This window comes from Pimephales promelas, chromosome 15, assembly GCF_988280905.1.
Source record: "Pimephales promelas chromosome 15, fPimPro1.hap1.1, whole genome shotgun sequence".
Classification (NCBI taxonomy): domain Eukaryota; kingdom Metazoa; phylum Chordata; class Actinopteri; order Cypriniformes; family Leuciscidae; genus Pimephales; species Pimephales promelas.
The window spans coordinates 11,338,056-11,363,480 of NC_142783.1; the positions used below are offsets into that span (position 1 = coordinate 11,338,056).

The window sequence follows — 25,425 nt, forward strand, 5'->3', positions numbered from 1 at the left end:
GAAACTTGTCCTGCTCAGCTATTCCAATAAGGCAAAGACCGTTTCTGTGACATTTTACATTCCCTTTGTAAGGTGTTTGTTAATGACTAACTCGTTGACTAATTAATCATAAATCCATGAGTAATTTTTAACTCGTAAGTGTATTTATTCACATTTATTTTATTCAAAACCAGATTCCTGATTTATTGCAAAATAGTGTGACTGAAGGGTTTTTGTTTGGTTTTGTCAATATCTCATGACACATTTCTTACTATGTTGCTATAACGTTGGATATTCTGCAAAAAGGTCATGATGCCTATTGTATCCACAGCAATGTATAAACTTATTTCTTGTTAATCAAGATGAAATCATCAAACTTTATTTTGATAAGAAAAAAAAAACAAGCACAACCAAAACTTGATGAGACATAACTTGATTAATTAATGTTTATTCCAGTATAGTTACCTCTGTGAACCTCAATGTATGAATCTATACATTGTGAATGATTGATTTAACTCTTACATAGTCTTTGCTAAACTCTGTGAGAAGCATTGATTTTGTGATCTTTTTATTACAATAGGCATAGCCTAATCTACACATGAAAATATACATTTTGTGTTGTGTTAAACAGCCGTCTACAATCATGTTTGCATTGTCAGTATTATAATTTGCATTATTATTTTATTATTATTATACACATACACAATAATCATTCTCAGTCTGAATAATTATCATTTATCTATAAAATAATTCTAAACAAACTTAATATTTAAAAAGGTATGAATACAGATATCTGCAGAAGCATGTCCATCATAATTAGCCAACAGATATAATATTTCTACTTCCACGTCACCCGATTTTGCAAGTAGAAGAGTCCCATACTTGGCTGTACAAGGCTGTTTAGCGCCATCTAGTGTTTGAGATATTACAGTGCATTGGCATTGTTTTGGTTTAGACTGACGTCACTTCCTGTATTTTAAATATGGCGGAGAAACGCATGAAAATGTCGCTCTGGTTTTGGAGCTTATAAAAGTTATTTTTGGACATTTTTTTTGCTGCTGACAAGAACACATCCCAAAGCAAAACAAAGGTACATTTCGACTGCTGATGAAGCGGTATACTGATATTCAGTATTCTGCAGCGTTTGACTGAATGAATGGAATAACGTTACATAATAATTTCAATTCTGATATTGTTTATTTACACTGACGTCCTACGGAATTCTGTTCAATTTACCACAATAGTTTGTGTGCAGAATTAAATAGAATTAAAGCTGCAGTCTGACATATTGCAGTGTAATAGTGCAGAATACGTGATTCTGTAAAGGAGAGAATGTGTGTAGTTTTGTAGCACTGTACGAGATTTTGTTTGAACATCTGTACTTATTTGCACTATTGTATTCATCTTAACAATACTGTTTCAAAATGAAGTGGTGTATAATTCTGCTCATGCTTGCTGTTACATTTAGTCTCATTTGATTTGAAGCATTTTAATTCAACATGGTAAATAAATAGGATAATTCAACTTTGTGTCATCTTATCTCTGCAGGTTTCCACTATGAGCAGCCGAAGGAAACGTGCGCCGCCGGTGCGCATGGACGAGGAGGCCAAGAGGAGACTGGAGTGGGATATGCTTGAAGATCGAAAAAATGAAGGAGATTATGAAGACATTCAGGGGTCAATCCCAGCACCGTCGGTCAACTGTCAGCCTGGACCAGTGCTTGAGAGCAGCCAGGAAGAGGAAAGCCCGTGTTTCATATCTTCTGCAGGCACTGAGGAAGGACCAGGAGGGCGTCCAAGCTGCTCCATACAGGATTCTCTTCCGGATACCACAGAACTCAATGTGATCCCCCTTTCTGCTCTCGAACAGGGGTGGAACGCCCTGATTGGAGAGTTTGACCTCTATCCAAAGATTCCTTTTGTGCTTGGAGACGATTCCTTTTGCCTGCAGAAAACAGGCGACAATCTAAGTCTGAGTCTGGATAGTCATGAATTAAAGGTTGAGACGGGCAGAAGTGATCCTCTCTGCCCTGTGCCGATTGAATGTTGCTTTGGTGGAAAATTGTTGGAGGACCTGGATTGGCTACAGAAGAGAAAGGTCATTAAATTGTGCCATGCTTCAGGAGATGAATCAGTAAAGGTGTGTATTTCAAAATCGTCAGAATTGAGTGGTTTTGTGACTGTGGATTCAATAATCCCTAAAACACAACATTAACGAATCACTTAACGTGTTTTCTCTCCATTTGCTTTTTTGAACAGCTGAAAATCTTTCTTCTCGAATCAGGATTGGGCAGACCAGAATTCCTCAGTGAAGGAAATGGGCGCATTAAAAAAGCCAATCAGCTTCTGCAGAAATTAATGGAATTCTTCTATGACTTCATCATCCCCGGTAATCTTAAAGGGATACTACACCGTTTTTTCATATTAAACTATGTTATTCCCTTAACTAAGACAAGTTGATACATACCTCTCTCGTCTCGGTGCGTGCACTCAATCGCTCTGGCGCGTGAGACACTTTCATCGCATGTACTAGCCCAGTTCATTACTATATTGTATGGCGGAATGTCACAGCAAGTGCTTGGGAGCACTTCGACTCGCCGCAGTAATATCATCACTCCGGAGAGTGAGAGGACTTTTTACGAGTGATGACGTTACTACGCCGAGTCGAAGTGCTCCAAAGCACTTGCTGTGGTATTCCATCGATACAATATAGTTATCCTCTTTACACGCTTAGAAAAGTGCAACGTTTTATTTTGTGTCCCCATTCTTGGTTGAGTTACACTGTATTTAAATAGGGAAAATGTGGAGGTTTTTGGTCGCTTCTCTGCTTGGCCCATATTGAATGAACTGGGCTAGAAGTGCTATCAAAGTGTCTCGCACGCCAGAGCGATTGAGTGCACACACTGAGACGAGAGAGGTATGTATCAACTCCTCTTAGTTAAGGGAATAACATAGTTTAATATGAAAAAACGGTGGAGTATCCCTTTAAATATAATTTTAATATGCCACCATTCAGATTCCTAGCAAAAAGTGAGGGGGTCACATCAAAAGTACATTATTTGTCATTTTGTAAAAGCAAACAGGAAACATAAATACAGTGATGCACTTGAGCCTGGAGGTGAAGCTGCACTCCAAGCCCACAAAAATTGATTTCGAACAAACAATAAATGCAAATTTTTTGATTAAATAATACAATACTTTAACAGTACAGTACTATGATGAGTTAAAAAAAAATGTTATGTAATATTTTAGACACATTTATAATATGTCTTTATGCAGGATGATGCCTTTTAAAGAAGAACTCCGGTCAATTTTAACATTGAGCTCATTTTTTGTACGTTTGGAGTGTCTTTCACTTTTTTTGTACGTATCTTTCACGTCTACTGCAGTCAGATTGACCGTGGTCACTCTTAATAACACCACTCACATGGCTGTGCACTCGTAATGTCAAATCAAGGATGATAAGAGGCTAAAAGCAGGTTTAGAACTTGCCCCACTGAAGTCAACAGGGTGCGAATTTTAAAAAGAAATCGTGCATAGTGCAAAACACTGTGTAGGCAACACCGATTTTTGTCGTTTTTGTCTGTAGTCTGTACTGACAGCACTCCAAATGCACAAAAAAATGAGCTCAATGTTAAAATCGACCGGAGTTCTCCTTTAAACCTATTTAAACCTACCTGTGAGATTAATGGTGCTAAAATGTATTTTTCATTTTTATAAACTGCAGCTGAAATTATGCATATTCTGTGCATAGACATTAGTTCCTGTAATACTCTTTTTTTATTGTGATTTTTATTTTTTAGAGGTGATGGACAACGAAGAGGAGGAGTGTGACACTGATCTGGAGCGTCAGAACGTTGAGGAGCTGTACGATCATGTCAGACACCTCCACCTGACCGAAGCAGCGGAGCAGAGCTTCGACGTCCAGCACCCGGGCCTCATACCTGTGCTGAGACCCTATCAGAGTCAGGCGGTCAGCTGGATGCTGAGGAGAGAGAAGTACAAAAGCAGCAGCTCTCAAGGTTTTTCAAAGCTTTATCATCATCTTTGCTGTATGTCAGTGCATGAGAATAGTTCAGTGCTAATATAAAGTCTTTGGATTCCTTGCACAGAGCAACGGTTGCATTTCCTTTGGAGGGAAATCATCACGATTTGTGGCAAAAAACTCTTTTACAATCCTTACTCTGGATGGTATGATTGTTTTTCTACTTTGAGCAGTAAATATTGAAACTGTAGTTAAAACTGATGTGCATGAACTATCCAATAACATCAATATCATTTAATTTTGTAGATCAGTCTTGCTTGTTCTAATTACCTTGAGCTCAATCACAGCTTGATCCGAGAGTTTCCTCTGGCTGGAGTGGACTGGCCTGGTGGGATCCTTGCTGATGAGATGGGGCTTGGGAAAACCGTGGAAGTACTGGCCCTTATTCTGTGCAACACCCGGCAAAACCTGGAGCATGGGGTTCTCACTTTACCTGTGGTAAGTTTACAATTACATGTGCCCTTAAATGCTTGTAAAATATTTGACAGATAAAGCTTCCATTAGTTTATGTATTAACTAAAAATTAGGGCTGTGCAAAAATTAATTGCATCCAAAATAAAAGTCTGTGTTTACATAATATATTTGTGTGTGCTTTATATAATTATTTTGTATATATAAATACCTATGCATGCATGTATATATTTAAGAATTATTTGTGCTTAAATTCTGTATATATATAAATACATGATCTATATTATATAAATATAAATATTTAATATATGAATAACACATTTTCTTAAATATATACATGCATGTGTGTGAATTTATATATACAAAATAATTAGATACAGCACATACAAATATATTATGTAAACACAGACTTTTATTTTGGATGCGATTAATCGCAACTAATTTTTGCACAGCCCTACTAAAAATGCAATACATTTGTTAACGCATTTATTCATCTTTGTTAAAGGGTTAGTTCACCGAAAAATGAAAATGATGTCATTAATGACTCACCCTCATGTCGTTCCAAGCCCGTAAGACCTCCGTTCATCTTCAAAAAACAGTGTAAGATATTTTAGATTTTGTCCGAGAGTTTTCTGTCCCTCCATTGTAAATGTATACACGATATACTGTCCTTGTCCAGAAAGGAAATACAGAGACAACATCAAAGTAGTCCATGTGAGTGACATCAGTGGGTTAGTTAGAATGTTTTGAAGCATCGAAAATACTTTATTTTGGTCCAAAAATAACAAAAACTACGACTTTATTCAGCATTGTATTCTCTTCCGGTTCTGTTGTCAATCCGCGTTCAGTGACACTGGTAATGTAAGACGCTGCTGACGTGTATCTGGTGCGCCCGAGCTTCTTTTACAGTCTGAGGGGGACACACACGCTGTAAACAAAACAATCTTCGCAAACATGTTTAAGGATTTCGACACAGAGGAAGACTTGTATTTTTTTTTGCCCAGCCATATTTATTTGAACCCGGATACACGGACGCACCAGATAACACGTCAGCAGCGTCACTGCGGACTAGTGAACGCGGATTGACAGCAGAACCGGAAGAGAAAACAATGCTGAACAAAGTCGTAGTTTTTGTTATTTTTGGACCAAAATGTATTTTCTACGCTTCAAACTACTTTGGAGTTTGATGATGTCTTTATTTCCTTTACATACATTTTCAATGGAGGGACAGAAAGCTCTCTGACTAAATCTAAAATATCTTAAACTGTGTTCTGAAGATGAACGGAGGTCTTACGGGAAAATTAAATATTTATTTGGCTTTCCATAAATTAGTAAAAAAAAAAATTGGTTTGTTTTACTGTTGTGTCTCTGTCCTCCCCAGGGACAATCTGTGAATTACTTTGTCCCTCCTCCACCATTAGAGAAACAACGAACCATTAAACATGAGGTGAGACCCAAGGAGAAGATCATTTATCCAGGTAAAAAAGTTTTTTAACAGCTTTCATTTTATCAAATGTGATGTAACCAAACAGAACATGTTCCTGGATCAACATCCTGATTGGTCCTAGAGCAGAATTTTTGGGGTAGGGGACAAATATTTTTATTAACATTTTTATTTATGTCACAGGGTAGATAGAGGTTGTTGATCCAAGAACATATGGCAAGCCGTTTAAACATTTAATCATTTTAACCTACTAGTCTATGTTTTCATGCTACTAGTACTTATTTTTTAGATCCTAGTACTTATTCATTAGATACTAGTCCTTATTCATTAGATACTAGTCCTTATTTATTGGATACTAGTCCTTATTTATTAGATACTAGTCCTTATTTATTAATTACTAGTAGTTATTCATTAGATACTAGTACTTATTTATTAGATACTAGTACTTATTCATTAGATTCTAGTCCTTATTTATTAGATACTAGTGCTTATTTATGTAAGCAATAAGGTACGAGAGGCTGTGCTGTATCGTGAATAAGTAACGGCTGAAGGGCGTTGTTAGGTTGTAGTTCACGATACAGCACTTGCCTCGAGTATCTTATTGCTTTTAGAAAACGGTTGCCACACAATTTTATAGTAAAAAACAATGTATTAGTGCAACTTTCATGTAGTTAAATCAATAAAAACATTCCTTCCGCTAGAAAAATATAGTCCCTGACCATGAACAACAACGTTCCAATGTGTAATATGCAGGAAAGCTCAAATAAAAACTTTGTCTCATTCTTTTTATTTTTTTACAACACAAAATTTGTGAAATTTCCTCACACAAATATGCATAGCTTATCTCTCAGCAAAATAACAAATAAAATAAAAATAAAAAGACAAGGGCACATAATTTGATAGATAACAGTTAGGTCTTTTAATCTAGTTATTAATTTAGTTGCTAAAATGCTGCCTAACAAGAGATACTTTATTTATTGTTGTTTATTTAAATTTATTTGAACATCTCCGTTTATTGTGCACGCATTAAATATTTGTCTCATTTCAATCAGCTCCACTGTGGTGATATTTAACGCGGTCCTCTTTAGTTGGGGCTCAGCGCTGTCAGCGGTGTTTTCTGTGGAGCTTCTGACAGTTCCGTAGAAGTCGTGGATAAGTGCGCTGAGTTCCGTCTTGGTGATTTGTTTAAAATCTATGCTGCAACCTTTTTCACTACACCAGTCACCCAAGCATTTCACTGCCCATTGGGTTTGCTGCACGGTATTTTTTTTTTCATTACGAGTCTTCTCGAATGTGTCAATGTTACATTTCAGCACTTCAGCATGACGTTTCGTATTTGTAGAAGTCTCTCCAAATTGTTCCTCAAACCACTTATCCATCGTTACCCCACCTAGTAAATTGAAATTTAATTTAAACAGTTAAGCCTTTTTAATTCTTAAGTTTTTTTTCTATGTTTATGTTGATATGTGTGGTTGCTAAGGGTGTTGCTAAGGGCGCAGTGATAAATAGAACCGTTGGGTGAAGCGGCCATAGCCTGTCATAGCGTGTTTTATCGTGAAAAAAGCACAGCTATTGACCAATCAGAATCAAGGATTGGAACTAACCGTTTTATAAGGACTAGTATCTAAAGAATAAGCACTAGTAGCCAATGAATAAGTACTAGTACTTAATGAAATAGATACTAGTATCTAAAAAATAAGTACTAGTAGCATGAAAATAGAGACTAGTAGCTTAAAATGATTAAAGGTTAAAACGGCTTGCCATAAGAACATCTCCAATGTGCATAAATAATGTATAATAAATAAGTTATTGCATTCATGTCCTCTCTTTTTTCAGCTGTTCGTGAGATGCTGTTGACTGCGATCAAGGAAATGAAGGTTGGGAAAGGAGCATCAATCAATGCCATTTTTGCTTATCTAAGGACCATGTACAAGTACGACACCCTAAAGAACCGTAACCATATTAAGAAAATCTTGACCAAACTCATTAGTGAGAACATTGTGGAACAGATCAAAGGACGAGGGCTAGCAGGATCCTTCAAACTGGGGAAGAACTACAAAGAAAAGAAGAGGAAGCCCGCCGCTCATCGAACTGTGTGTAATTTTCACTTCTATAGAGATTTTTTTTGTTGTGTATTATAAATATCGAAAACATTTTTTATTATATATTAGTATTTATTATTGTTTTTTAACCAGGGGAAAATCTTATTTTAAAGGATTAGCCAAGATAGGAGCCACAAAAAAAAAAACACAAAACCAATACAAATAAGATTGTAAAAAGATTCAACATTAAAAACATTTACAATTCTTTGACTCATCTTCCATGTCTTTCTAGTTATGTCTTTAAAATCTGTTTGAAAAAGTTGATAGCGGATACTAATCTTATTGTGCATTTAAGGAACAGTATTTTCTAGCATAAGGATGTTAGGGATAGTTTACCCAAAACGTTTTTTTTTTTTAAAGAATAATAGTGAAAATTTTCTAAAATATATAAAGACTATTGAAATGTGAAATGAAACGCACTTTTTTCATGTTTTGTACTATTTTTGCAGAAATCATTTGACAGGGCCACTCCCAGGAGAACATCTCGTCGAGTTTCTGCTCCGGATAAAGAGGCATCGCTGACCTCTTATACCACAGCATCGGATTCTGAAGACAGCGTGGCTCCTCTCCTCACAGAAGAACTGAAGAGTGAGTCAGGTTCCTTTCTGGACGCAGAGAATCCACTGCAGAAGACGTCAGTAGACATCACAGATGAAGATGATAAAGAAACAGCAGACAAACCCCAACACCAAATGACAAAAAACATTCATATTGAGAGTACTGAAGCAGATCTTACTCAAAACTCAAAGCCTGAACCTGAAACCCCAACTAGAGCGTCTGTGATCCCGTTTAACACCTCAGATTACCGCTTTGAGTGCATCTGTGGAGAGCTCGGGTTGGTGGACTATAAGCCTCGGGTTCAGTGCCTAAATTGTCTGCTGTGGCAGCACGCGGAGTGTGTCAACTATAAAGAGGAGAACCTAGACACAACCCCGTTTTATTGCCCTCATTGTCTGGTGGCCATGACACCTGTGTCTACTGGAGCCACTCTTATCATCTCACCCAGCTCCATCTGTCACCAGTGGGTGGACGAAATTAACCGGCACATTCATACCTCCTCCCTTAGAGTGCTGGTAAGGACCAACTAGAGAGCTGCTACTACTATTTAGTCAGTTTAACCTGTAGTGGGGACCTGCATTGTTTATTTAAAAGACTTAAAGAGATAGTTCACCCAAAAATGAAAATTATGTCATTAACGCTTTTCACAATATAGATTGCATCAAAGCAGCTTCACAGTAGGGGTTTCACAACTACTGATTTTTGCTAGTCGACTAGTTTTGCATAACAGTCGACGACTAGTCGACTAGTCGTTAAATGGTTTATTCTAGGGGTGTGCGACAACACGAATAGTAAATGTCTCCACAATCTGCTTTTGAAGAAATATGGTAGTAGTAGTATCGTGTTACAGTGCATTCTATCAGTTCTGGCGTCTCTCAACTGTACAACGCGACGTAGCCTACACATCACACGTTAAGGAATAGGTACGGGACAATGCAATTCACAAAAGTTCATTGTTTGCATAAGCCTTGCCGGTTAAACATTTAATTCACGCGCTGTTCTAACGCGCTTTCCTGAGCGCGCGGCATATCCCCGACGCTCACAGGCATTAGAAGCCTGTCAAACAGCGCCTGAATACTGGACTAAGTTATCTTTCAAGTCTTATTATGCTAATACTGTTAAATACACACAATTTTTACATAAACAGAATTGGTTATGTCTAAAGTGCAGCCTCCCCATATAGAAAGTGAAAGCAAACATTTGTGAGAGAAAATCTGGTGCTAATATGCGTCTATATTAAACACGTCGCGTGCTGGTCTAAAAGCGAGAGTAGTACTGGTATTTTCCGCACTATAAAGCGCACTTAAAAGCCTTTAATTTTCTCAATCCGGCCTTTTCTCAAACTTTATAATCCGGAGCACATTATATATGGATCAATTGCTCGCGCTCGTGTCCATCTTATGCCCGCTTTGTCACACGGCCAGTTCAACCTCGTATAAAATATCTCCCACTCACGAGCGCTCTCTCTAACACACACACGAACAGACACTGCTGTCAGCAGGCTGCGAATGTAAGTTACGTGCCCGCCCCGCGCGCTCACGCTTAAATAAACGCCTCACCTCCGACGCCGCGCACTCGCTGCATTCCCTTTAGCACATCTAGTGGATGCATAATGCAAACCCAGTCAAACGTTTGAAAAATGTTCTAAAATAGGTCATTGAAGGTGCGCCTTATAGTGCGTATACTGCCGCTTGTATTTAAAGGGATAGTTAACAAAAAAAATATATCTATATATATGTCATCATTTTGTTTCCGACTAGTCGACTAAGGCCAACAGCGCCAACTAGTGGTTGTGACAGTCGACTAGTCGACTAGTTGATGAAACCCCTACTTCACAGTATCAATCAAAACATAATAACCATGTTCGTTTCTTATTGGAAAAACATCCATGTTTGTTAGAGCTGATCAATGGTATTACTGATTGGTTAATTAATTTGAATATCCCCAACTGAGTAAGCCAAAGGCAACAGTGGAACCGGAAAAACTCCATCAAGTGACCTAATGGTGTCCTAAAACTCCATCAGGTGACCCAATGGAGAGAAAAAAAACCTTCAAGTGACCTAATAGTGTCCTAAAACTCCCTCAAGTGACCTAATGGTGTCCTAAAACTCCATCAGGTGACCCAAAGGAGAAAAAAAAAACCTTCAAGTGACCTAATAGTGTCCTAAAACTCCATCAAGTGACCTAATGGTGTCCTAAAACTCCATCAGGTGACCCAATGGAGAAAAAAAAAACCTTCAAGTGACCTAATAGTGTCCTAAAACTCCATCAAGTGACCTAATGGTGTCCTAAAACTCCATCAGGTGACCCAATGGAGAAAAAAAAAACCTTCAAGTGACCTAATAGTGTCCTAAAACTCCATCAAGTGACCTAATGGTGTCCTAAAACTCCATCAGGTGACCCAATGGAGAAAAAAAAACCTTCAAGTGACCAAATAGTGTCCTAAAACTCCATCAAGTGACCTAATAGTGTCCTAAAACTCCATCAAGTGACCTAATAGTGTCCTAAAACTCCATCAAGTGACCTAATGGTGTTCTAAAACTCCATCAGGTGACCCAATGGAGAGAAAAAAAAACCTTCAAGTGACCTAATAGTGTCCTAAAACTCCATCAAGTGACCTAATGGTGTCCTAAAACTCCATCAGGTGACCCTATGGAGAGAAAAAAAAAACCTTCAAGTGACCTAATAGTGTCCTAAAACTCCATCAAGTGACCTAATGGTGTCCTAAAACTCCATTAGGTGACCCAATGGAGAAAAAAAAAAACCTTCAAGTGACCTAATAGTGTCCTAAAACTCCATCAAGTGACCTAATGGTGTCCTAAAACTCCATCAGGTGACCCAATGGAGAAAAAAAAACCTTCAAATGACCTAATGGTGTCCTAAAACTCCATCAGGTGACCCAATGGAGAAAAAAAAAAAATGTGCATGCATAAATCACGTATGATTAATACTGCAGTATTTACTTGAAACTTGTTTTTAGGTGTATCAGGGCGTGAAGAGACATGGTTTCATCCAACCCCACATTCTGGCTGAGCAGGATGTGGTCATCACCACTTACGACGTGCTGCGCACTGAACTCAATTACGTCGACATCCCCCACAGCAACAGCAAAGACGGCCGTCGATTCCGCAACCAGAAGCGCTACATGGCCATACCAAGCCCACTAGTGGCCGTGGAGTGGTGGCGCGTCTGCTTGGATGAGGCTCAGATGGTGGAGTGCACCACAGCTAAGGTCATCACATCAGTCACATTAATATTACTGATATTTATCCTGTTCATAATCTCAGAAACTGCACAATCCTTTTTATGAAATAGTTTATCATCTGTACAGGCAGCAGAAATGGCTTTGCGTCTCACATCTGTTAATCGTTGGTGTGTCAGTGGAACACCTGTGCAGAGAGGTTTGGAAGGTAAACAGAATTAATATTTCATTCAAAAAAAAGTCTTGATACACACTACTGTTCAGAAAAAACATTTGTTAATATTTTCATGGAATATTTTTGTATGTCCAAGTTGTTCTATTGGGTGTTTATATATAACAAGTTCTGTCATGAAACTCTAGATGGCGCTGGGTGTTAGGTCCTTAAAGGGTTAGTTCACCCAAAAATGAAAATGATGTCATTAATGACTCACCCTCATGTCGTTCCAAGCCCGTAAGACCTCCGTTCATCTTCAAAACACAGTTTAAGCTATTTTAGATTTAGTCGGAAGAGCTTTCTGTCCCTCCATTGTAAATGTATACACGATATACTGTCCTTGTTCATAAAGGCAATACAGACATCATTAAAGTAGTCCATGTGACATGAGTGGGTTAGTTTTTTGAAGCATCGAAAATATTTTTTTGGTCCAAACATAGCAAAATCAACGACTTTATTCAGCATTATATTCTCTTCTGGTTCTGTTGTCATTGCCTGTTTACGATTCCGCAATGACGCTGCTGACGTGTTATCTTGTGCGCCCGAGCTTCGTTTACAGTCTGATGGAGACGCGCGCTGTAGTCAAGCTTTTCTACATTGTTTGTATTTTGGTAGTGCAATATTTTTTAAAAATGGTTCATAAGTTTGCATGTCGCGGATGTCCTAATCGTCCTAATCGGGCGCACAAGATAACACGTCAGCAGCGTCATTGCGGAATCGTGAATGAGCAAAGACAACAGAACCGGAAGAGAATACAATGCTGAATTAAGTCGTTGTTTTTGCTATGTTTGGACCAAAAAGTATTTTCGATGCTTCAAAAAATTCGAACTAACCCATTGATGTCACATGGACTACTTTGATGATGTCTGTTGGCAGTGCCTGTACACAACCATCATTTAATGATAAAAATCAATCCAGTGGTTTTGTTTTAATCTCCGTATATGTTTTCCCCTGTCTCAAATCGAGCCGTTTCACCGTGTGATGTCACACGGCGCATGACGCTCCTCCCACGATTGTTGATTGACAGCAGTGTTTTAAGGCCAAGTGTCCACCAAAGCGTTTTTTCACGCGCCTGGCGTATGTTTTCAATTGTTTTCAATGGGAGAATCCATTATTCAATGGATAAAACGCAGCGCTCATCACTGTCGCTTTTTACCCAGCCGTCCAATCACAATGGAGGAGGGGCGGGACTAAACCACACCGACCAACTGTCACAACATTCAACTGCTGCGGATATTCTGTATCATAGCAACGAAACGTCTCAACGGAAAAAACGCTGCACTGCCAAAACGCTCTCAAGCGCCCAAAGCACGGCATCTTCAGTAGAGCGTCTAGCGTTTTCAGCTGGCTAAAAACGCTTTGTTGGACACACGGCCTAACACAGACCCGCCCTGAGCGAGCTATCAACATAGTCCGTCATTGTTGATACGCTGGATCAGATTGTGTTGTTCTGTTCTTGGGTGCAATAACAAACACAGAAATCATTCTGATGTTCCTAAATTTGAACCGCTGAAGACGCAGCGGCTGAGTTTTGTTTACGATTGGAATATTCCCCCACGATCAACGTCGATACTTTCATGTTTGCGCGAATCCTTTCTCAGCAGACTGCTTTATAAACCAAGGTCAGTATAAAGCTGGTTTTGCTAAGAGGCTGCTCCTGAAAAAATAATCGGTAGGTTACCAACTATGTATGTTCCCTCTGCACCTCCAGAAGTAAGTGTAAAGTTTTATTAACCTTTATTTTAATTAAAAGTTTTTCATGACCATTTGTTGTAACGTCAATCTGTCAATGAACTAACATACATCAGTAAACACAGCGTTCCTATCTCACTACTCTACCCCGCCAGTACATACAAAGATAGATCAAAGTAACATTACGTTAACCAACCATTCAGAAACGTCCTCAAGCCGAACTTTATTGCAGCCGTCATCTTGTTCCGGGTGCGACTCCAGTTCAAACTGATACGGTTGCACAGACTCCCGCTGCCATTCTTTCTCCAAAATATCCCTCAACTGTTGTCAATGCAACACTTGACATGCGCTGTGTCTACGCCCGCAGAACAGAGGGGCGGGGTTTATTATTTAAAGGCATATGCACTAAAACGGAGTGCTGAAAACAGAGCTGATTTTGACTAGGTAAAATTAGTGTTTTCTTAAAATACTAATGAGAATTTTTAATAAAAGTATATTACAAAGTTTTCATTTAGACCCTAAACATTCATATTAACTTGTACAAAAATGACATTATATTATATGTATAAATATGTATAGTAAAATGTACTGTATGGCTGTACTGTAGAAGAGTATGAAATCAGCATGTTTCCTAAATATCTGCAAACATATTATGGTATTGTTATGCTTTAGTAGAGCGAAAAAAGTTACATACAGCACCTTTAAAAGAACTTCCCAGTTCGTTTGACATTTTTGCCACTGTGGTCAGTCACAAATAAAATATCTTGGCATTAACGTCAGCAATGAATCAGCCTAATATAATCAGAGGACAGTTTTATTATGTGATGATAATCATTTTTGATTTATATGTTATCTTTTAGACTTGTATGGTCTTGTCCTGTTCTTGGGAGTTGATCCCTATTGGGTGAAGTACTGGTGGGACCAGTTACTGTATCGCCCGTATCGCCATGGCAATACAGGACCACTCTACAATGTCATTGGTCAATTACTGTGGCGATCTGCCAAGAAAGATGTCATTGATCAGGTTAGCAGGTTAAATCTTTGACTTAAATTGTCTAATCTTAACCAACATCTCATCTGTGCTTTAATTTGGTGTCATATACTTCATTTCCAGATCCAAATCCCCCCTCAAACAGAAGAGACCCATTGGCTCAACTTCTCCCCAGTGGAAGGACACTTTTACCACCGTCAGCATGAGGTTTGCTCCCAGGATGCTCTTGTCAAGCTAAGGAAGATCTCTGACTGGTCACTAAAGCTGGGTAGTTTGGACCGACGTACCGTCACTACCATATTATACCCTCTTCTGCGTCTACGCCAGGCCTGCTGCCACCCGCAAGCTGTCAGAGGAGAATTTCTGCCCTTCCAGAAGAGGTTCTTACAAAAAGATTTTAGATGTAGTTGATCAGTGTTTTGGGAGATGAAGTCTTTCGGTTCATTTTATCCACATTGATTTGTTTGTTTCCTGTTCCAGCACAATGACAATGGAGGAATTGCTGAAGTCGTTGCAGAAGAAATGTCGGGTGGAGTGTGAAGAAGCCCACAGGCAACTGGTGTGTGCTCTGAATGGTCTGGCTGGAATCCACATCATTAGAGGTGTTGTGAGCCTTGTTTCTGAACACCTACAGTCTGTACCTGTACCTGTACCTGCCTCGACTGCTGTAGACATTAATGAACGGTTTCCTGTCCTTGCCAGGAGAGTTTGCAGATGCAGCGGAGATGTACAGGGATGTGTTACGATCATCTGAAGAACATAAAGCAAGACTGAAAACTGATTCCCTTCAGGTAAATCATTCACGTCTGTCTGTCGTTCTGTTCTCTCTATCCATTGTTTTTTATGTCATTCTATTCGCTCTATCTATCGTTTTGTCTGTCGTTATAATCGCTTTATGTTCTGTCTGTCATTCTGTTTTGTCTATCGTTCTATTCGCTCCATCTAACGTTCTGTTCGCTCTATCTATCGTTCTTTTCTCTTTCTTTAGAAGTCTGTTTCTCTATCTATCTTCTGTATCATTCTATTCTCTCTATCTATCTATCTATCTATCTATCTATCTATCTATCTATCTATCTATCTATATCTATCATTCTATTCTCTATCTATTGTTATGTCTATCGTTCTATTCGCTCCATCTAACGTTCTGTTCGCTCTCTGTCGTTCTTTTCTCTCTATTTAATAGTCTGTTTCTCTATCTCTACTGTATTCTATCTATCTATCTATCTATCTATCTATCTATCTATCTATCTATCTATCTATCTATCTATCTATCTATCTATCTATCTTTTCTCTCTCTCTATCTATCATTCTTTTCTCTCTCTCTATCTATCATTCTTTACTCTTTTTATCTATATAGCTTTCATTCTTTTCTCTCTCTCTCTCTCTCTCTCTCTCTCTCTCTCTCTCTCTCTCTCTCTCTCTCTCTCTCTCTCTCTCTCTCTCTCTCTCTCTATCTATCTATCTATATATGATGTTCTATTTGCTTAATCTATCGTTCTGTTCGTTCTATCGTTCCATTCACTTTATCCATTCATCCAGTTCCAAATCCTCTGTTTTTTTTTTTTTTTTTTACTTATTTGAATTCATTGTTCCAAATTCATCTTTATTGTTGTTTTGCACAAAGTTTTGTCACATCCTATTAAAAAGATGTTGAAAATTGTTCCAGAGTTTTTATTTTGGTGTGCAATTTATTGTTGCTTCTCAACGTTATTGGGGATTTTTTTGTCTGAAATTATAGAGGCTTCATGCAACTCATAATCTGATGGAGCTTCTAAATGCAAAGCATCCTGGGATTCCACCAACCCTGAGAGATGACAGTCTCAAAGAAGAGGTTGGCTTTAATATAATACATTTTTTTATAAGAAACTGAGTTCAGTCTGCTATCATTTCTAGTTCCATGTGTTTTCATCCTAGGCTGAGCAGCTGAAGCAGCATTACATGGCGAAGGTGAATTCGGAGGTTTCAGAAGCACAACAGAACCTGCAACCTGTTCTTCAGCACATCAAAGAGCTGAAACGCAAGGTAAAAGCTCAGTTATCATAGAGCTTATTTTTCATCTTAGTGTTTTAGTTGAGTTCTTTTTGTATTCAGTATAAAAATTGATAATTGTGTGCTTTGCCCTAGGTGAACGTTCGCTCTCCCTGGTGGCTGGATGTCATACAGCAGGCCATTCAGTACTCTATGGATGATGACCTTGTGGGCCGCATCCAAAATGAGCTCACTTGCAGTTATAAACAACAAGCCAACAAGCTCTCTTTGGCAGACAAGTAATCTTCCTCCATTCACTTTAATCCTTTTTAACAGACAAATGTTTTTTAATGCATAAATTACCATTTAACAAAAACGTCTCATTCATAGGTTTCGAGATGCGCGTGGTCTTCAGTTTCTGCTCAGCACTCAAATGGATGATTTGATGAAATCACAGAAAACGGTCCAGGATGCTGTAAAGAAGCTGGAGGGGCCGCCATCTCAGCAAGTCATAGAGGAAACAACACTTTGCCACCTACGACCTGTTCGACTGCCACTGAACAAGTAAAATCTTTTCAATGTTTTATAGGTGAAGTGCACACTTTATATTACAGTTGCAGCAGGACCAAACTGAATTGGAAAAAAAAGACTGTTTCCAACAGTGTGATTCAAAAATTTAAGGCCCCTAAGATGTACTACATTTTTCATTGCACATTATAACAGTAATGCATTGCCTCTATGTTCAATATGCTTTGTAACTGTCATTGTTTTTGCAATTTTTGCTGCAATTTTTGAAATTACACATTACACCTTAAAGGGTTAGTTCACCCAAAAATGAAAATTCTGTCAGTATTTACTCACCCTCATGTTGTTCCAACCCCGTAAGACCTTCGTTCATCTTCGGAACACAAATTAAGATATTTAAGATATTAAGATCACTCCTGCATACAGTCCATAAGCTTCTTGAGGGACTGGCTCTTGCTGTCCCCGAAAAAATCATTAAAGACATCATTAAAATAGTCCAAGTGACTACAGTGGCTCAATCTTAAGTTTATCAAACGACGAGAACACTTTTGTGCGCAAAAAAACAACAAAAATAACGACTTTATTTCAACTATTCGTTTATTTCTCCCTCTGCCTCGAGTCAGGTTACTAGTTTAATAGCGTAAGCTTCTGTTATTGTACGTCACACGCATCACACACACATGACCAGCGTCGGCCAATAGTGAGCCTACGTGTGACGTAGCTCTACGCAATCACACTACGTTAACTGACTTACAGGCTCATGGAGAAGGAAGTGAATAGTTGAAATAAAGTCGTTATTTTTGTTGTTTTTTTGCGCACAAAAGTGTTCTCGTCGTTTGATAAACTTAAGATTGAGCGCCTGTAGTCACTTGGACTATTTTAACGATGTCTTTAATGACTTTTCGGGGACAGCAAGAGCCAGTCCCTCAAGAAGCCTATGGACTGTATGCAGGAGCGATCTTAATATCTTAAATATCTTAATTTGTGTTCCGAAGATGAACGAAGGTCTTACGGGGTTGGAACAACATGAGGGTGAGTAAATACTGACAGAATTTTCATTTTTGGGTGAACTAACCCTTTAAACGTCATACTTGCAAATTGTTGTAATTGTTTACCTCATTTGAATTTAAAATTTGTTCTTTTATTATTTTTTCCATAGCTGTGTGTTTTGCAAAGCTGATGAACTTTTTACGGACTATGAATCAAAACTTTTCTCTCACACGTAAGTTACAATATCACATTAAATCAACTGGTCATTAGATATTGTGCAATTTATGAAATTTCACCAAGAAATGAAAGTTCTGTCATCATTTACTCACCCTCATGTCGTTCCAAACCCGCATGACTTTTCTTCTTCTGTAGAACACAAAGATGTTTAGCACAATGCTAAGCCACTTTCATCCATAAAATATAGGGTTACACTTTATTTTAATGTGTCCCTCCCTGTTACAGTGTAATTTCAGATTTAAGTACTTTGTAATAATAATTATCTACATTAACTACTTACTATAGGGTTAGGGTAGGATCAGAATTTGGTTGAGGGTTAATTGCATGTAATTATGCCTGATTTATGGGTATTCCTATAAATCGTATTAGGTATAGGTATAAAAATATAGGTATCACTATATGGCGTGGTGATGGCGCAGTGGATAAGACACATTCCTTTGGTGTGAGAGACCCAGGTTCGAATCCACTGTGAGACACCAATGTGTCCCTGAGCAAGACACTTAACCCCTAGTTGATCCAGAGGCGTGCGACCTCTGACATATATAGCAGTTGTAAGTCGCTTTGGAATAAAGCGTCAGCTAAATAAATAAATGTAAATACATGTAGCGTGTGTAACAAGGACACATTAAAATAAAGTGTTACCAAATAAATATAGTATCATCATAAATAATAAATATCATAAAAGTTGTCAAAATGACTGAATACATTATATTCCAAGTCATCTAAACCAATAAAAGAAAGTCATGGGTTTCTAAAGACATTTGGGTAAACTATTCTTTATAAAATTCTATATGCAGAAAGCAAAGTCGGTAAACTTTATTTTTTGGTGACACTTTACATTAAGGTTTCATTATTAACATTAACTACATTAGCATGAACAGTACTTCTATAGCATTTATTAATCTTAGTTAATGCTAATGTCTACTGTCATTGTGAACTAACATGAACAAACAACTAACAGTTGTTTTTAACATTAACAAAGTCTAACAAATGCTGTAAAAATATATTGCTCATAGTTAGTTCGTGTTAAGTAATGCATTAACTAATGTTAACAAGTCAGACCTTATTATAAAGTGGAGTTTTTTTTTATGCGTTTTGGGCAGAGTAAAGGGGCAGACGGCCATCTTTGAGGAAATGATCGAAGATGAGGAAGGTCTGGTAGACGACAGGCTCCCCACCACCAGTCGAGGATTGTGGGCGGCCAGTGAGACCGAACGAGCCCTTAAAGCCACCCTGTCCTTTGCCAAGGTCCGCCGCTTGGAGTCTGGCCTCATAGAGGAGGGAAACTCTTTCATGGAGCTCTTTGAGTCCTGGAAGAAAGAATATAAGGTTTGTGATCGATTTCTCATTGCATGATGAAGTGCTTTAATGCATTCATCAAAATGCCTGTCTCACGACCATCTGGTGCTCTTTCAGCTGCTGCACGAGTACTGGATGTCCCTGCGGGATCACGTCTCGGCCATAGATGAGCTGGGCATGGCCACAGAGAGGCTGCGTGTGCGGTTACCTGATGAGCCCAAACCCAAAGTGCTGCATATCATAGAACCTCACGAGGTGATGATGACGACAAAAAGAATCCTATCTGTCATCCTAAATGTGACTAAAGAGACGTAAGAGCCTTTAGTTTGTCTCTTTTTACATGTGAACAGGTGGAGCAGAATAGGATAAAGCTGCTCAATGACAGGGCAGTGGCCAAATCACAACTGCAAAAAAAGCTTGGGCAGTTTCTCTATCTCAATAACCTGGAGAAGGTAAAACATGATGTCTTTCTCATTTTAAAGGAACTTTAGTAATGTATTTACACAAAAGTCTATCCATTTCCATCCTCTCTCTGAACCTTGGACCGAAGTATTTTTTGCTACTATACCTTTAAGAGTTCTATCTTAAAGGGATAGTTCACCCAAAAATGAAAATTAGCCCATGATTTACTCACCCTCAAATGTATATGAGGTTCTTTTTTCAGACGAATACGAGTTATATTAAAAAATCTGGCTTTTCAGAGTTTTATAATGGCAGTGATTGGCTGTTTCTGTTTTGAAGTCCATAAAAGTGCATCTATCCATCATAAAAAGCTCCACACGGCTCCGGGGAGTTAATAAAGGCCTTCTGAAGCGATGCATTTGAGCCATGTGGAGCACTTTTATGATGGATAGATGCACTTTTATGGACTCAGAAACAGCAAAAAGAAGAATATATCATATACACCTAAGGTGAGTAAGTCATGGGCTAATTTTCATTTTTGGGTGAATTGTCCCTTTATGGCAAGATGCAACAGGTAAAACCATGTTTTGTTTTTTGTTTTTTTTCATGCACTGTTCCGTAACATGTCTTCTTTCAAACTAGTAGAATGAAAACATAAAAAATGCACATTTAAGTGTTTATTTTATTACACTTTATCTATTTGCCTTTGGAGATTTAAATTATAATACGTATATTTAAAGGCCGTTTTCTCAACAACAACAAAAGATTTTATGTACTGAGCCAGAAATCTCAATTTTATTAGCTCTTACTTGCACCAAACTGTCTATATTCTGAAGGTTTTTAGTTCATATAACATTTACCTGAACTAAACACAACATTTTATTCCTAAAAACATGGTGAATGTTTGTGATTTATGGAGTGATAAACAGAAATATCCCAAAACCCCCTAGTAAATTCTTTAGCTCTGTCAACAAAATGAAACAGAAAACGAGCTCTATCTAATTTTCAGATTTCTCTTCTAAAAATGTATGCAAATGACAAATTAGTAAGATTAGTCGATATTTAGTAAGATGGATGATGCATATAATTGTGTATTTAAACAACATTTCAGATCATTTGTAATACAAAATAATTCTCTCTATGTACTGTGATTAATCAACTAGTGAAAGTCTGGTGAAATCTATCAGCTACATTGTTTACTTTATTCGCCTGTAGTGTCTTGTCTTAAAGATACATTACACAACTTCTGTCATGACTGGCTGAACTGTCTTTATGTGAAACGAGTAGAAAAGTCTCTAGTTTAGCTTCTACAAAAGTTCTGGGTGGATTAGGGATGGTATTTTACTTTACGATGTAAAATTGAGCCTGTCTACATAGTATATTAAAACATATATTCAAGCATGATATGTCTTTAAGATGTAGTGCATGTATAGATGAACAAAACTGTTGCATTTGATGTAGTAATTCATCTATCGATTGATTCAGTCTCAGGATAAGTCCACTGGCGGTCTGAATCCAGAACCATGCCCAATCTGTGCTCGACCACTGGGTCAGGAGGTAAAATAAAAACAAAAATGAGTTTGGCAAGTGTATTTGTATGTATACACTCTGAGGGTGTTTTTGATTGGTAGTGGGCCGTACTGACCTGTGGACACTGTTTCTGTAACGAGTGCATCGCCATCATCGTGGAGCAGTACAGCGTCGGCAATCGTCGCAGAGCCATAAAGTGCGCCATATGCCGGCAAACCACTTCACATTCAGAGATCTCGTATGTGTTCACCACTGAGAGCGCCCACCAGGGGCAGGACATCCCTGTGAAGGTCAGAGGCAATTCCTGCTGTGTTTTTAAGCTTTGAATGGGTTTTACAATGCAGGTAAATACAAGTGTTCTCACTGGGATGAAACACTGATGTGAATTTTCAGGCAGGTCACATATGATTGTGGCATCTCTGTAATCTCTTTATCCTGTAGGGTAGCCACTCCACGAAGGTCGAAGCTGTGGTTCGAGTCCTAAAGAAAATCCAGATCACCGACCCGGGAGCCAAGTCTCTTGTGTTCTCCACGGTAACGCTCTCATTAAATGAGTTACTACATCAAACAGCAGACTACAGCTCTTAACCTTTGACCTTACATTTACGCCTCATCTGTCAGTGGCAGGGCGTCCTGGACATCATTGCGAAAGCCCTTTTCGACAACAACATGGAGTTTTCCCAGATCAACGGAATTCACAAATTTCAGGTTTGTGTTGAATATGATGACAATGTTGAGTTTTTTCCCCTTTGCTTTTTGTAATTAATAAAATATCTCATTATAAAACGAGTAGAGACACTAAAATGAGCCATGTTTTATAAATGTAATTATTTCTGTTACCTTTACTCATACCAAACGTGTTTAAAAAAAAATATATATATATATATATATATATATATATATATTTTTTTTTTTTTTTTTTTTTTTTTTTTTTTTTGAGATGCAAAGCTCTGGAAATCAGATAATCCATTTTAATCCATCCTGTTTTTTGTTTTATTTTTTAATGTATAAAATTAATGTATTAATTTCAAATGAAACAAAACTGGACATTAAATTAATCAACTTTGCAATTTTTTTTAAATGTACTATTTATTTAATTTTGTTTATTTTAAATGAGACTAACAAACCTCTGGAAATACATTTCGGAACTGTTTTTTATTTATTATTATTTTGGTTTATTTATCTATTTATGTTTGAATTTATTTTATTTCCGATAAGACAAACTATGAAAACTACACTTAACTATGTTATTCAGATAGTTAGATAGATAGAGTTCAGTTAATGGTTCATGACAATCTTAAAATGGCCAAATTTCATCCAAATAATTGGACTGTTTGATTATCCCCCACTGCATTTTTTTAACCACAAAGCTGTCTCCCCATAATAGATATAAAATGTGAAATGGTGATAGATGCATTAATTTTTTAGGAGAATCTGAGTGCTTTTAAATACGAGGATAAGATCAACATCTTGCTGATGCCGCTGCACACGGGCTCAAACGGGCTGAACATCATCGAGGCGACGCATGTGCTGCTGGTGGAGCCCATCCTAAACCCCGCCCACGAGCTGCAGGCCATCGGAAGAGTGCACCGGATTGGCCAGACCAAGTAAGCATCAAACCATTCACAATGTGTTCAGCACGCTCTCAACACATGTTGCTCACATGAATCATGAATCTGGCTTGCAGTATATTTCTTTTATCAATAAAATGGCACAAAGTCCAAAAAGGTTTTGGTATATTTAAACACAGCAAAAACAGTGAGACCTGTGATGTTATCAGATTATTCACATTTTTTTCATCAATTTTCCAGACCCACTTTTGTTCATCGGTTTCTGATCAAGTCCACCATTGAGGAGCGAATGCAAGCCATGCTAAAAACAGTAGAAAAGAGGTGAGTCCTTCACACACAAGGCGGGCATTTTAAATAATTAGTCCTTGAAATCAAAATTATACTGACTTTTAGTCTATGTATGTTCAATCCTATATAACCATCCTCATACAAGTGCACTGCTAGAAGTTTCCCTTTTTTTAAAAAAATATCTCCCACCCTTATTCCCTGGTCATCACAGGAGAGAAAACCTCATTTGTTAAGTCACTTAATGGGATCAGAGTAATTGTACTCTTAAAGGGATAATTCACCCTAAAATGAAAATTAAGTCATAATTAAAAAAATAATAAATGTCTAGCTCTCGCTCATCCATATTATGGCAATGAATGGTGAAAAAGCAGTGAAAAAGCATCAAGCTTTGTTTAAAAAAATTCAAAAGTATCACAGAATGATCCCATGTTGTATATTCCGAGTGTTCTGGGCATATACGATATGGTTTGGTGAAAAACAAATCTAAATTTAATGAATTATTAAACAAAATTCTTGACTTTGGCCTTTGGTCTGCTCTGCATGCCTGCAATGACTTTATAAGCGCTGCAGTAACTAACTAATAACAAGTAACTAACCCTAAACCAAACCCTAACTTTAACTCTATAGTAAGTATATGTAGTTAATATCACTTAGTACTCATTTGAGTTAATACAATGTAACTATGTCACCTTAAAATAAAGCGTAACCCACTTGGAATATACAACACGATTCACATGGGATCATTCTTGATCATTTTGCGTCTTTTAAAAAAAAAAACTCGCCATTTACTGCCATTATGTGTACGAGCATGAGCAGAACTTTTATTTTATTTTATTTTTATTAAATTAAATTAAGTTCTTTTTATAAAAGAAAGAAGGTTGTATGCCATTTGAACAACACCAGTAAATTATGACTTGATTTTAATTTTAAAGTGAACTATAATTCTTCTCATAAATATAATTTATAACAGCAAATAGACAGTTTTTCATCATCACTTTTATTCTGTAATTACTTCTTGCTGACTGTAAATAGATAATAAAATAAATAAATAAATAATAATAATAATAATTTATAAGCATATATACATTTTTTTTTTTTTTGTGCTTTGTTTACTTAAAAAATGACCTTGACTAATCTGTCTCAAATCAACATCTTCTTCAGTCATGGTTCCACGTCCATGAAGCATTCGGAGGCCTCCGTATTTACAGTGGCGGATCTGGCCGAGCTGTTCACAGAGGATAGCGAGGCTCTTGAGTAAATGTCTCAGTCCAGAGGCCAGTAATGTGAACACTACACTAACACCAGCCAGGAGACGAGCTGACCGCTGCTCTCCAGCACGCCAATATATTTGCTTTGCACATTCCCCTTTCTATACGATCTGTCCCTTGGTGTAATTTATTCATTATACTCGATGTGGAAAAGAAAATATTTGAATGTATAAGTCTTGTATCTCTGTTTGTTTTCTAGATCGATTGATAGTAGGTGCGATTTTTATTAATGCCTTGTTGTGCATAAACAAATGTTGTTTTTTTAATAATGTTTTATTTAAATTAGAATACATTTCTAATGTTAAACAAGCTGTACAGTGGATTCGTTTTATCATTAGCACTCGTATATTTGTGATTAAATCGAACAAGCGTTTTATAAGAAGCCCACTGTAATCACAGTCTGTCAATCTATGCTGTTGAGTTGATAATTCCAATAATATGTCAGACATCATGTTATGCGCTTGTCCTGTTTTATTTTTTAATCTAAATGCGTTTTATGGGCTTTTCCATTATGTTTAGGAAGGAAATCGTTTGACTTTACTGCACTGATCTCTGGGGGAGTGTCTTCCGTTCAGACGCTCCATTCAGTGGATTGTCTGCAGAAAGTAGTTGCAGACCATGTAGGAGCATTTATCTGGTGCTATTTGCAAGACAAAAGACACAAGAGTGTCTGTAAAACTCTTCCAATAAAGACCACTTGTAAAAAGTAA

General features: G+C 37.6%; 1 protein-coding gene across 1 annotated transcript; it reads left to right on the forward strand.

Annotated features, from left to right (window-relative positions):
- Positions 1-959: 959 nt before the first annotated feature.
- Positions 960-25,171, forward strand: shprh (SNF2 histone linker PHD RING helicase). Its single transcript, XM_039673223.2, has 30 exons — positions 960-1,069; positions 1,528-2,118; positions 2,238-2,367; positions 3,782-4,000; positions 4,091-4,169; positions 4,311-4,461; positions 5,816-5,912; positions 7,715-7,971; positions 8,430-9,053; positions 11,519-11,770; positions 11,870-11,948; positions 14,507-14,670; positions 14,761-15,017; positions 15,118-15,239; positions 15,340-15,428; positions 16,376-16,468; positions 16,552-16,659; positions 16,762-16,904; positions 16,996-17,169; positions 18,290-18,352; positions 19,461-19,686; positions 19,774-19,911; positions 20,007-20,108; positions 21,544-21,615; positions 21,690-21,878; positions 22,030-22,122; positions 22,210-22,296; positions 23,017-23,195; positions 23,400-23,480; positions 24,609-25,171. The coding sequence occupies exons 2-30, from the start codon at positions 1,537-1,539 to the stop codon at positions 24,703-24,705; spliced, it is 4,947 nt and encodes a 1,648-aa protein (XP_039529157.2). The 5' UTR covers positions 960-1,069; positions 1,528-1,536; the 3' UTR covers positions 24,706-25,171.
- Positions 25,172-25,425: the final 254 nt, after the last annotated feature.